Consider the following 14649-nt stretch of genomic DNA (forward strand, 5'->3'; position numbering starts at 1 on the left):
TAAAATAGTAACATTTTTTATATTGTATAAAATATTTGGGTGATATAAATATAAAAGGTGTAGTATAGGTTTTAGATGTGTATGTAAATACCGAAATAATCAATCACCATTAATCACATTGTATCAAACGGTCAACCAAAAGTTATTTATTGTTTATTGAACTCAAATTTGATCAAATCAATATTAAAAATTCTTAAATTTCAACTTGAGATATGGCTAATGCGGTCTGATAGCTTAATTCCTATTTTTATCACTCATATCAACAACAAAATCAAAACAAGCAGAAGGATTTTAACAAGAAAAAGTATTTGGTATGGAATGTCTTGTCAAATCTTTTTAAATAATGAATTTAAAAGCCCTTGTATTGATCATTTATGTACCACACCCATTTAAAATCATATTCAACAGCTTTTGAGATATGCCATAACCATTTTATTTCGATAATAACTCAATTTACATGTCTAGCACCTAAACGTCAAATTTTATATGTCCCCTTATCTATGCATGAAAAATGTGTTTTTCACTTTTCTAACATTAAAACAATAATATTTTTGTGATATGATTTAGGTGATATAAGTATAAAAAATAAAGTTAGATGATTTATATGTATATACACAAGAATTGGGTGGTATTGATGCAAATGCTCCAACCACAATAACAAAACCCTATTCACAATCTCCCAACTTAGAAATCAAGCAGAATTCGTACCAAATACCCAGCAACAACATCCATCCAAGACATAAAACGACACCAAACCAGAAAATAAATAGAGTATTTGCACGATCATCATCATTACATCAGATAATTAACCCTAAACACAAATCCAAAACATCCATTAACTTGAAACAAGATGTTGCTGAACACCCCACCCATATCATCACCATTACTTGGACTCGAGATCAGTCACCAAAGCCAAACACATCTAATAAGATTAGAGAGCCAAACTCTGGCCTGAAATTAGACGTCAAACCAAAGCAATGCTGCTCTCGCCACCAGGAGGTTTGCGTACACCACCAAAATACTCACGAGAGGCTACCTTCCCATCAGCAAATATATCGCTGCCGCTCATCTCCTTCAGTTTTGCAGAGCTCAATGGCTTCTCAGCTGACTCCGAAGCAGCTTCGCTCTTAAAGATGTCATTACCAGTTAGGTCCTGGAACTTCTGGTTGCTGATTTTCTTAGATGTCTTCAGTACAGGTTGCTCGCTGAACATTATGTTGCTTTGGCCACCAGCAGGCTGAAGCTCATTATTGAATAAAATAAGCAAAAGATGGCATAAACAACATGGAGAAGGATGAAATAAACATTTATGCGTCTGCAAATTTGAGTCTATAACAAGCTTATCTATTAGCCTGGGCTATGAGAAATTTGTAAATAAAGATATGCGACTTGTAATCCAATGGAAATCATCATCTGATATTTACATTTAAAGAAAAACTGCATTGCTTAATTAGTAAAACTTGTAATACACGAAGCTTCGATTTTTATTTACGGAAAATCATACGATACATTATTCGAGTAATGGGAAACCTGAACTAAGTTTTGTTGTGACACATGCCATAACATAAATGATGTCTACCCATTTATTATCACACACACACACACCGCGGCCAGCATGAATCTCAAGAAGATCCAATGATCAAGGAGGGCCCGCTAACGGGAGACCAAAGGACCAAGGAACGTCCAATGATTTAGGAGACTGAAAAGTACGAGGGCCCATTGGCGAGAGACCAAAAGACCAAGGAAATCCAACGATCAAGGAGACGGATGACATTTCAACCAATGTTTCAATAGCCTGTGGATTGCATTCAGGGCTGGAAGAGGGACGTGTGAGTTGGGAGGCAGAGGGCCCAATAACATTTTTACTCTGAGGTTTTAAAATGAGGGTGCAAATGACGACATTGAGAGTGGGAGTGACCATACATACGACAGTGGGTGCAGTAAAGTGAGATCTGTTCGAGTTCTGCCCGCTGCCAAAAACCTTGGTGTTGTGAGTCAATCTAGATCTCCCCCGGAAAAGGTAAAGTAATGTCTCGTTCAATTAAAACTCTGGCTTCAGAAGGTTGAGTCAGATTAACTGTAGGAATATCAGTTTTGAGAGGTTTACCGTAAACCATAGCTAAGAAGAGGAGCTCTTGATCGAAAAGATGGAACTTCAAACCCAGGAAGCGCAGCCATACATAAATGGTAGGAGGTTTAGTGAGAGGTTCAAAATCGACTGTCCATTTTAAAACTTTCATCACACGGTTATCTATGCGAACGAGTCTTCTCGCAAATAAATGGGGATAGTCTTTATCATCTGATAATTGTATGAGAATATGCCTACCGTCCAGTTTACCAATCTTCAATTCCCCTTGCAGCCGCATTTGTTCAAAATCTTTTCGAATTAGCTCGAGTCTGGAGTTTCCATAGAGGAACCTACCAACTAAAACCAGCAGGCAGAATGAAGCTAAGGTGGAGATCTCGGTCTCAGAGAGAAAAATTGCAGGCTTACCATTTTTACGGGATGCTTTTTTGAGAAATCTGGTGTCAATGTCCAACGCTGAAGTATCATGATATTGCTGCGGGAACATATACGAAAAAGGGGCACGAGCGGGGTTATCTACGAGAAGGGCGGCGGCGTAAGAACGGAGCCCCGAGGCCAAATTGACAGAACCCAAATTGATACCCTAACCACCCATCATACAACACACACAGAGATACATGTTTACCCAAAAAAGATTAAAAAGTAGCATAGAAAAAAAGTCTGCCAAAAGTCTATCAACACGCAGATTCAAGTAGCATGCGAAAAATCCAATTTAGCTTTGCCTTTCTCTGGTTCTATGACGGGAGTCAGCTAACAAATTGTTTAGTACCATTACCCAAAACAACTAATGTATCCATCCATCAAGTTTGATAAAAGGCCTCCATTCTCCTCCTTCCTAGATGTATAAACCCGTCATTCTTCATTCGAGAATTGACTCATCTGATCAGCGGATTGGTCCAAAGCTGGCCGAAAAGGTGTAGGTTGTTGCACAGCATGAGCCCCATGTGTTGAGTAACAGTAGCACCTTGGTCTTCCTGATGAGGCGGTAGAACTCAGTAGAAGTATTGCCACACATTACCATCAACAATAGGTTCTAGGACAGGTGAGTTCTGAAGTGTCTCCCCCGCCCCCACGAAAGGAGGTTCCGTAGGCAGAGAATCTACATCATGATTGTGTGGAGGCTGAATGATTGACATATTACCTGCGAAGATAATGACATCTTCAGGAGTATCCTTCTGATGATCAATAGTATCAATAACTTAGAGCAGATCAGGAGGAGGAGGAATCACTGCCTCTGGCTGAGCACTTTGCTTCGTTGGTTTGAGATGAGGGTGTAGATTGTGGCATTTAGAACTGGAGTGGCTGAACATACGACAATTCGAGCAATACGAGGGGAAATGCTCAATCATAATCTTTTTCCATTATCCATGGTATTATGTGCCTAACCAAATTTCCTCAGACGCGATTGAAGTGATGTTCCTTTCAAAAAATACCTTGACTTCAGAGGACGAGAGAGATTAAATGTAGAAATGTTTGTTTTGAGTGGTTTACAATAGAATGAGACAATATAGTACAAAACTTTTTGAGTGAAATAAAGAAATTTTAAGCCAGAGAGGAGAATCCAGATCGGAATGATTGGCGGTTCCGTCTGTGGGTCAAAATCCACTGATCATTTCAAAATCTTCATAGCTCTGTTATCAATCCAGATTAGTCTTCTAGCAAATAAGCGTATGTAATCCTCTTTATTATTTAGTTGAACAAGAATGTGACTTCCATTTAAAAGTCTAATTTTGCACTCCCCAACAAGGTGCTGAATAAGTTCCATTTTGGGATGCCCATAAAGAAATTTTCCGACCAAATCAGACGACAGGAGGAGGCAAGCTGATTACATTTAGCTTCCGTAAAAAAAATGGTCGGCTTCTATTCTTTTTCTTCCTCCTAGATGTATAAACCTGTCATTCTTCATTCGAGGATTGACTAATCTGATCAACGGATTAATCCAAAGCTGGTCGGAAAGGTGCAGACTGTTGCACATCATGAGCCCCATGTGCTTGAGTAACAATAACAACTTGGTCTTATTGATGAGGCGGTAGAAACTCAGTAGAAGTATTGCCACCCATTACCATAAACGATAGGTTTTAGGGCAGGTGAGTTCTGAAGTGTCTCCCCCGCCCCCACGAAAGGAGGTTCCATAGACCGGGAACCTACATCATAATTATGTGGAGGCTGAATGATTGACATATTTCCTGTGAGGATAATGACATATTCAGTAGTATCCTTCTGATGATCAATAATATCAATAACTTGGAGCAGATCAGGAGGAGAGAGAATCACTGCATCTGGCTGAACACTTTGCTTCTTTGGTCTGAGATGAGGGAGAAATGGAGTGGCTGAACATACGACAATTCGAGCAATACAACGGGAAACGCTCAATCACAACATTTTGCCAATATCCATGGTGTTGTGTGTCTAATCAAATTTCCTCAGATGCGATTGAAGTGATGTTCCTTTTAACAAGTAACTTGGCTTCAGAGGGACGAGAGAGATTAAATGCAGGAATGTCCGTTTTGAGTGGCTTACCATAGGCTAAGGCAATAGAGAACAAAATTTTTTGAGTGAAATAATAAAATTTTAGGTCAGAGAGGAGAATCCAGACCGAAATGATTGGTTGTTCCGTCTGTGGGTCAAAATCCACCGACCATTTCAAAATCTTCATAGCTCTGTTATCAATCCAGATTAGTCTTCTAGCAAATAAGCGTGTGTAATTCTCTTCATTATTTAGTTGAATAAGAATGTGACTTTCATCTAAAAGTCTAATTTTCCACTCCCCAACAAGGTGCATACGCTCAAAAAGATGATCGGCAAGCCGATTATATTCAGATGCCCATAAATAAATTTTCCGACCAAATTCAGACGACAGGAGGCAAGCCGATTACATTCAGCTTCCGTAAAAAAGATGATCGGCATCACATTTTTTCTATCAGGTTTCTTAATATCCTCCGTCAACTCAAACGAAGGAGGAAGGAAAGAGCACGATTTAGGAGTACCTGAGGCATGGACACCCGCAAGGGCAGCAACATACGACCTGTCTGAAGCCCCAAAAGAGGGAGGCGCGGCGAAAGGACAACAAAATTACAGTGGAGTGAACGGAAGAGCCCCGTCCAAGTCGAAACAGAGGGCAAAAAAATTATGCTTCGAGCCTAATGAAATCATGGGTCGACGAAATACGAGCCGCAACCGACTTGGGAACAACAAGAAACCGTTGCAACAAACAGAGACCCAAGGAAGAAGACGATGAGAGAGCACGAAGAAGCCAGCAAAAGATGAAACAATTGAAACAAGAGAATTCAGATGAGCAAACAGTTCGCTGTCGAGCACAACGAAGCCAAAGGAGCGAAAAAAATGCAGGAATTAGAACAGGGTTTCGCCCGATGGCAAAAACCTAGTAGAGCAGCCCGTCGACGCCGACGCCGACGCCATTATGGTTATATATGTATATAAACTAGTGTCATGTGCCCCCACAATATAAGACCCCTAATGTGCCTAACAATTCAAGTATCCATTTCCTTAAGGCAAACGTGCCAGAGGGGATTCGAACCCCCGACCTAAGGGGTCTTATACCGTGGATGCCAACCAACATGTCAGGGTACGCGGAGGAAGAAGATTATGATATAAATATATATATGTACACCACACAAAATTGTCCCATTAATATAATAATCTTGGAGATATCCTCTAGAAGATGACTAGAGTTAGGGCTCTGATACTATAAAGAAATTAATTTGTTCTGAAAAAATCCCTCTTCTATTATTAACGACTTAGGCTTATATAGAGCCTTATAATGTTTTAAAAATAAATCCCTAAACTTCTATGTTTCTTATTTACAATAGAACCCTAAACTAGATATAAATCTCTAACAATTTCCAAGAGAGAGATTCTGATAGCTTATAAGAGAGTAACTATCATGGAAGCTAAAACATATATTAAATAATGTTTGAGTGCAACATTATTTTATAATTCGTTTGGTTGAGAATTATTATAACACTTTCAGAAGTTGTTATCTTATACCTCTGCTGCTCAATGTTTGACATTCACATCAATTTATCATATGAAGCTTACAGCAAAAATTTAATGTTTGAAAAACAATCTCAATAGTCTGAACTCTATTATTAGGCTTATATAGAGCTGATAGTCGGCCGAGAGCGAGGATATAGAGCTGGAAAAGGAGTAATCGGAGAATAGCGGTAACTGAAAATGATTGGTGGAAAAAAAAATGAAGGCAGTGCTCATGACTGCCGTGGAGGAAGAAGATTATGAAGAAGACCTCTTGGAGATCTCAGAGAACGTCTTCACTATGAACCATAGCACCTCTGCAGTCACTTAAGCTAAAATAATAAAGATGCTGTTTGTATTCATCATATTTATTTTAGAATTGGAGTTGAATATATTAGTTTCGATAAAAATAGTATTTATGAAAAGAAGAAAGATTTACATGGATATCATTCAATTCTTATGTATTTACATATCTAGTTATAGTGATATTTATTATCGAAAGATTACGATGGCATAAATGTAAAAAAAAAAAAAAAACTTAGCTTAGATGTTAGATATGTAAATACATAAGAATTGAGTGGTATGTATTAGCAAGCCACATATTACTGTAAGTAGAGAGAATACTGCAAACGACAGTGAACAAACTAGGAGGAAGGCATTTCCAAGAAGATGCAAGTTTACTTAAAACGAGCTCTAATGGATTTTGCTACTCAGCATACATTGACAATGAGGGGATGGTTGTTCATCAATGAGCAGAGACAGGATTCTGCCATGTTCAGTGTCCGTTGATCAATGAGAAGGGAATTTTCTGCCCGGCATGTGAAACAGAGAGAACGTGGTTGCCCAATAAAAATGTAATTTGTGATGAGTCACTCCGAAAAATATAAATTTTCTTGGCACGGATACGGTAATCTGTTCAAAAGAAAAGCTGATTTTCACCATCCTCTCTCCCCCTCTCCCTCTCTTTACATTGACGCAGAGAGAGAAAGAGAGTCCTTCAACGGTAAACTTCATCAAAAATTAGCTTTCCTTTTGAAAAGATTACCACATTTGCGAAAAAAAATTTATATTTTCGTGGGTAAATCATTACTCATTATTTTATAAGGCAACATCTTCTCCACGGCCTTCTCTGCTTCGCACGCCAAGTAGAGAATTCCTTTCCCTTTGATCAAAGACACGTAGAACACGATAGAATCCATTCCCTCCTCATTGACAACGTACATTCTCTCCTCATTGATCAACTGACACTAAGTGACAAAATCCATTAGAGTTCGTATGAGGAAAATTTACGTCTACTCCTTATTCCTTGAAACGCCTTCCTCCTAATTTGTTTGTTGTTGTCCACAATATTCTCTCAACCGTTATATGTGGCAGTATTGTAGCATGTAACTTGTTAATATAAACCACCAAATTCTCATGCATTTATATATCTAACATCTAAACTTAGTTTTCTTTTCATTTGTACCACCCTTATCTTTCTATAAAAAATATCACTACTTCAACTTTTAAAAAGTATGCATAAATATAATGGCATTTATATAAAAAAATAAAATTTAGTTGTTAGATATATAAATACATAAAAATTTAATGATATCTGTGTAAATCTTCTTTTTCATTTTAATAAATACTACTTTTACTGAAATCAATATATTTGAGTCCAAATCTAAAATAAATATCATAAAACAAACAACTTAACTTTATTAAGAGAGAGCAAAGTTGCTGGTGCTAAGTGGCATTTGGGGTTAGAACAAGAAGAAATAAGTTCTTTTGAACAAAATAGAGGAACTAAGAAGAATCCAGCCTGATGTAGAAAAAATCTGGAATAAATAAGATTTTAAGATGATAAGAAGGAAATATCAGATACTTCCTCTGCAAACTAAACAAGAAATGTTATCACTGAGTGTGATCTAAGCATGTTTTCTAGTGTTACACGTATAAAAAAAAAAAGAAGTAACATTTCAGTAAAAAGTATATTCACGGCACATGTAATAGTGACGATATTACCAAATAAAAACAAGAAAATTTTATATGTATAACACTCAATTCATACATATTTAGCACCGACATTTCAATTTCTACATACATACGACCTTACATGCTTCCAAATAAAAGTAACATTTCAGTAAAAAGTATATTCACGGCACATGTACTAGCGACGATATTACCAAATTAAAACAAGAAAATTTTACATGTATAACACTCAATTCCTATGTATATACATATTTCGCGCCCACATTCCAATTTCTACATACATACGACCTTACATGCTTCCAAATAAAAGTAACATTTCAGTAAAAAGTATATTCACGGCACATGTACTAGCGACGATATTACCAAATTAAAACAAGAAAATTTTACATGTATAACACTCAATTCCTATGTATATACATATTTCGAGCCCACATTCCAATTTCTACATACATACGACCTTACATTAGCATGAACAGGCATACTTCACTTTTAAAAAGTTAAAATAATGATATTTTTGACATGATACAAAAGATTTGGGTGGTATGTATGTAAAAAAGCAAAATTTAGGTGTTACTTATGTAAATATATAAGAATTGGGTGGTATGTATGTAAATGCCCCTAAAATTAAACTATGAAATCTTGCGACTTACATTGGATACTTCAACTGATGTGAGCATGATTTCAGGTGCAGGGTCTCCGAAATCTAGCTGTCCTTTCAATTCCAAATTACGAGCAGCTAAAGGCCTGACAGGAATTTCAGGAGGAGGGCCAAAAATATCATGGCCACTAAGCTCTTTGTTCTTTGCATCAGATTGTTGTTTTTTCATTTTATCCTCTACAGCACTCTCAAGATTCCCACTTAATTCCCGTTGCTTTGCCACCTCTGGTAGTGAGGTGGGTTTCCTTGGGGAAACAATCTCGTCAGCACTAAACGAAATTTGGCTGATACTGCTTATTGCTTGCTGAATCAAATAAGAAATTGAATTTTAGCCTTGCAGAATATTGAGAATGATTCATTGAAAAATGATTATATAAATTTGACTGGGGCAATTAGATATGTATGATGAGGGATAAAAAAATGAATTCATAAAAGGATATATACAATTAGTTTAGAAGAATTATGAAGAAAATTTTATGGGCTTGCTTGGTTGCAAGTATTCTGAACTCGTGCATTATAATGCAAAGTACATGCAATGTGGTATGATTATTTAGAGTTGTTTGATTGCATTTAATGTAAGCGCAGAAAATTATATTTTCTATTTAATTGGAGGTAAAGTTCAAAGTCTGATACACCACAAGAAGTATAAGAGTATTAAAGAGCATTAACATAAAAAGAGTTACAGGAACATCAGCATGTGCAAAACCAAGAAACTGCTTCTTTTTTACCTGGCAACTAGCAATTTTCATATATTTCTTAGACTATCATGTACGGATATAGAGCCCAACATCACCACCCAAATAAATTCTTCTCTTTCTATAACAGCCACAAACTCAAATAGTACTATGGACTCGTTAACATGAACTCAAACCTCCAAAGATGACAAGCACCCTATGTGAATCTCCTCAAGCAGAACGAGATGAACTTCTAAACATCGAGGTGCCTTTTAATGTTACAATTGTTATTTCATCATAAACTCCAAAGTTAAGCATGCTTGTGTTGGAACACTCCAGGATGATTAACCTATTGGAAGTTACGTTCATGGAACAAAATCGTGATGCCATTAGGCCAAACCGAATAGTATCTCGATGGATGAGAGACTCGTTGAGAGTTTATGTTGTTACATGAGGGTGTTGGACTCAAGATTGATGACTTGTCCTACAATGAGGCCTTACATATTGATGCAACGAGCAAGATCTGCCAAAAAGCGGACGAAGGAATAAAGTACTTTAATGTAATAGTAGTTGGCAATGGTAAGCTATAAGGCTTGGCTGAGGGCAGCATAGATGAAAAAGAAATTACTGAAGGGAAGGCGAGGCGAGAGGTCCCCGTTGTCCATGCAGCGTTGTGGATGAGTGGTAGGTGTGGATCATCCCAATGGTGCAAGTGGAGAGCATTCTAGGGACAAATTACGACACAAGAAACTATAGCAATTCAAGCTAGTTTATTTTGTAATGATAAGTCTCTTTCTACATATTTTAAATACTTCAAAAGTTTATGAACTAATTTTACTTGATATCACATATACGCTAAGTTAAAACCATGCAATTCTTTTACTTCACACTCAAAGTATCTCCTACCAAATAATCTTTTATTAATTGGACTTATTAGGTGTTATATCTTTTCTTACCTATTATTTCTTTTTTATTGTCTTTTTTATTCTAGAATTCATGTAAGAGTTATTTATACCTCTTTTATATCAATAAAAATAGTCCGCTTTATTCTGAAAATCAACATAATATCAGAGCCAAATTTCCTACCTAGCCAATGGTCATCCTTTTATGGCCACCGGACTCCCTTCCTGCCATCCTCCCTACTGGAAGGGAGTGAGTCTCCACCAAAGCTAGTCGCCATAATCGAAAATCCTAAAATAGCTATGAGAAGAACCCTAGAGAAATCAAGGTGAATCATCTGGCGATTCCTTACGTTTCTTCTCCTTGTCGTCAGCGACAAGGAGCTCGACAGAGCCTCTTCACTTATCGTTGGGTGAATTGGAATGAAACTTATCTGATTAGGAGCTCCAAAAGACAGCGTATGAGATCTTTGTCGCCGTAAAATACAGCTAAAAAGCCGCTGACATACATTTTTTCTTTGGAAAGAGCGACAGCTGCATCGGGATTGGTGACGTCGTCACTACGACAGAGATCTCTAACTTTGAAAGTTGTCGCCAAGGTGAAAAAAGCGTTGGGGCTTAAATTGTTGCAGAAGAGCCCCAGAAGGAAAGCAACCCCTCTAGGATGGTGAAGAAGCCAATGGCAATTGGGGAGCTCATGAGGGTGCAGATGCGAATGTCAGAGAAAACTGATTCGTGGATTCGACGCTAGCTGCTCAGGATCAATGCTAGCCGGCTTAGGAGACATGTAAAATCATTCATTTTGCCACTAGAGTTAGAGCAAAAATTTAAAGCCTTTAGTTTTCCAGACCTGCAAGAGTATGAAGGAGAAGCGGAAATTTGAAGCTTCTTGAAACTCGATTGCTTCTAAACCCTCTCAAAAAGGCTTAGGCAGATCATACGTGGAGCTTCAGAGAGGTTAATAGTGACTAGAAAGAATTCCAAAGCCTTTCCCGTCAACCTACCTGCTGCCGACAGACCTGATACCAGGACCGTCGGATCTACTCCTCCAGCGGTTCTCTCCCTGCAGCCTTTCACGCCGCCAAACCTCCCTCCTATAGGTTTTTCCTGCCGCCGGATCTACCTCTATAGATTTTCCCATATAGATTTCGGTCAGTTGTATCTCTTCCCTGAAGGTCCCCTCACAGCCAGAAATCATCTCTTCCGGCTTAAAAACTTTCCTCCATACCTTACAGACACCTTCCTGCAGGCTGCAAATTCCTGTTGGCTGCAAATTCTGGCAGCCACCTCTATGGCGCCCTCCGCCATTTCACATACATGGATTTTGTAAATGAAAGGAAGCTTGTTACAGATGACTTCATCTTTGATTTGTTTTCAAAACAACTTGTGAAAGGTTATTAGGCAAGACTGAATTTATTCCTGAATGGAATCCGAGTAACCGACCTATATGTCCTTCTTAGTCAGTTTTTTTTTACCATCAAAAACTCTATACAGACCTTCATCCGGAACTTTTTTCTGCAGCAGGTCCACCATGTGAACTTTTTGTTGCAGCGAACTCTCCTCCGAAGTATTTTCCTATAGCAAACCCTCCTCCGGAGCTTTTTCTGTAAAAGGCCCTCCTTTTGGAAATGAAAGGAAGCTTGTTACAAATGACTTCATCTTTGGTTTGTTTTCAAAACAACTTGTGAAAGGTTATTACAGAGGCAAGACTGGATTTATTCTTGAATGGAATCCGAGTAACCGACCTATATGTCCTTCTTAGTCAGTTACTTTTTTACCATCGAAAACTCTATACAGACCTTCCTTCGAAACTTTTTTCTGCAGCAGGCTCACCATGTGAACTTTTTGTTGCAGCAGACTCTCCTCCGAAGTATTTTCCTACAACAAAGCCTCCTCCGGAACTTTTTCTGTAGCAGACCCTCCTCCGGAGCTTTTTCTTGTTTCATGTCCTCCTCCAGAGTTTTTTCCTGTATCAGACCCTCATCTGGAGCTTTTCCTGCAACAAGTCCACCAAAATTCTTCCTATAGCAGGTCCTCCTCCGAAGCTTTTTCCTACAGCAAACCTACCTCCGGAGCTTTTTCTTTTTTTCTGCGAGTCATATCATGCAGCTTTTTTTGGATGTTGTCTACCTCCCTGCAAACTCTTCTGCAACATTACCCATAGAAGCTTTCCACCTACCAATAGACACTGCAGGAACTCCAATGAAAGACAACCACAGTTAACTTGAAGTCAGTTTTTTTTTTTGCAGATTATCAACATCCCTGCAAACACCCTGTAGCATTATCTATATAAGCATTCGCTTACCTACAAACACTATAAACTGCAGTCAACTAAAAATTAAATTTTCCTGCAGATTTTCTACTTCCCTACAAACTCCCCCGCAATACTACCTGTGGTGGCCTTTCGGCCTATCTACAGACGCTGCAAAAACTGCATTCAAAGACAACCGTAGTACGGGATGAAGACTTCAAGTTCTACTTCACAGGATCTTGCTCGCCTTTTATTTGATATCTTCAAATCCAGGTTGAACATGGTTTTGAACCATGTTCCAACTTGAGGGAGAGCGTTAGAAGTTATATTAGAAAATAATTTATTTATGTTAGAAGTTATCAATATTAGATTGATTAATTGGAGATATCAGGTGTTATATTTTTCTTTTCTTGTTCATTCTTTTTTATTATCTTTCCTACACACACACACACAAATATATATATATATATATATGCATGTATCTATATATATATACATACATACATACATATACACATATATATACATACATATACACACACATATATATATATATATATATATATATGTGTGTGTGTGTGTGTGTGTATATGTATGTATGTATATCCTCACCTTTTTTGAATTTTTGTATCCATCTCCCTCTTTCTTCCATCTATATAACACTCTTAATTTGCCTTTAAACTATTATCATTCTTCATCGTCATTGTTATTTTCATCATTACTACCATCACTACCAACATCCATAAAGTCGTGACTTGATGGACCTAGTCACAACCATCCTTGTCATCATCATTGCATGTACTATAGTTTTCAGGTAAACATGGTGGTGCCTACTTTGTACGCACCTCTCTCTATTCAAATGAGTCATAGCCTAGCTCTTGGATATGAATTTCAAATAACTCAGGTTCAAAATTTAGTTTTGAAACTAAGTCTAAGAATTTGAGATTGAGAGTTTCAAGACTTTTCTGTTCCAACATTGTAGGTAAAACTAGTACAAGGACTGGTAATTAGATCTCACAACAATAGATGTGAATACACCAAATACTTCCATTGCAACAGTTATACATACATAGATAAAAGAGAACAATATACATAGAAAACAACCCTAAAATCACTTCTAAACTTGTGTGTGTTCTTCAAAAAAAGAATTAAAATCATAAGCCTTAAGCTAAAATAATTATTTGATTTTAACAGAATTGGGATGTTTTTTGATAAAGGAGTTACCTGATAAACTTTTACTCTTGTTCTATAATTGAGATTTTTCAAGGTGCCAGAATCTGATATGTCATCTTCGCCAGCAGTTGAAAAAATACCGCTACCGATCATCTCTTTCAACTTAGGACCAGAGAATGGTTTCCTATCAGTTCACAAAAGAATTGTTAAAAGGATAAAAGATAAATGAATGATAATTGAGTAGAATAAAATTTTCTAAACATAAAAATCCACAATAGTATTTAAGAGCCATGAAAATTACCATTAGCTAATCCAAAAATTGATAAAGATAATTTAGCAACCTAATAATATAGACATGTTGCAATGGAATATCGTAAAAAAAATCCAACTTTATTTTTTATCAATTAAATTATATTTAGGGTTGTTAAATAAACCAATGCATTTATTGTTTTTGCTTTAACTTTGAATTAAATAAGTTACTCTTTTCAAATTCTTGAAAGATAAGAGAACCAAGTTTGAATATTTCCTAACTCATTTATTTAATGTTCAAAAACTAGTTAGTTTGTTATTTAAAAGCTTTAATAATTAAGTTCTACGATAAATCATATATTATTAAGTAAAATTAATTAAGTATAATATGTCTAATTATTTATTAATAGCAACATATCATATAATTATTTATTGTTTTAATTCTCGTCTCTTATTTCTAGAATTCATCTCTCATTCCATGCTTTTATGTACTATCTATCATTTTCAATATCCATAGTTGAACGCCTGCTTGAGCAATAGAACACTAGGGTCAAAATTTTTGTGAGCGAGCAACTATAGGCGATATAGGCGCGCACATCTTTTACCCTCATTTTCAAATTGACTGTAGATGTTAGAATTATTTAAGAAACTATTTTATTTGTTAATTAAAAGCTTGATGCGGGGCGTGATTTCTG

General features: G+C 36.9%; 1 protein-coding gene across 1 annotated transcript; it reads right to left on the reverse strand.

Moving 5' to 3' along the window:
• Positions 1 to 648: 648 nt before the first annotated feature.
• LOC110021631 lies at positions 649 to 13889 on the reverse strand (the record flags this gene model as incomplete). The annotated part of the gene is given in 3 exon segments (XM_020720194.1): positions 649 to 1237; positions 8701 to 9012; positions 13757 to 13889. Coding segments are annotated over 3 exon segments (718 nt in total), but the record flags the coding sequence as incomplete, so codon positions are not given.
• Between the last annotated feature and the right edge of the window lie 760 nt (positions 13890 to 14649).

Source organism: Phalaenopsis equestris, unplaced genomic scaffold (assembly GCF_001263595.1).
Source record: "Phalaenopsis equestris unplaced genomic scaffold, ASM126359v1 Scaffold000136, whole genome shotgun sequence".
NCBI classification, from domain to species: domain Eukaryota; kingdom Viridiplantae; phylum Streptophyta; class Magnoliopsida; order Asparagales; family Orchidaceae; genus Phalaenopsis; species Phalaenopsis equestris.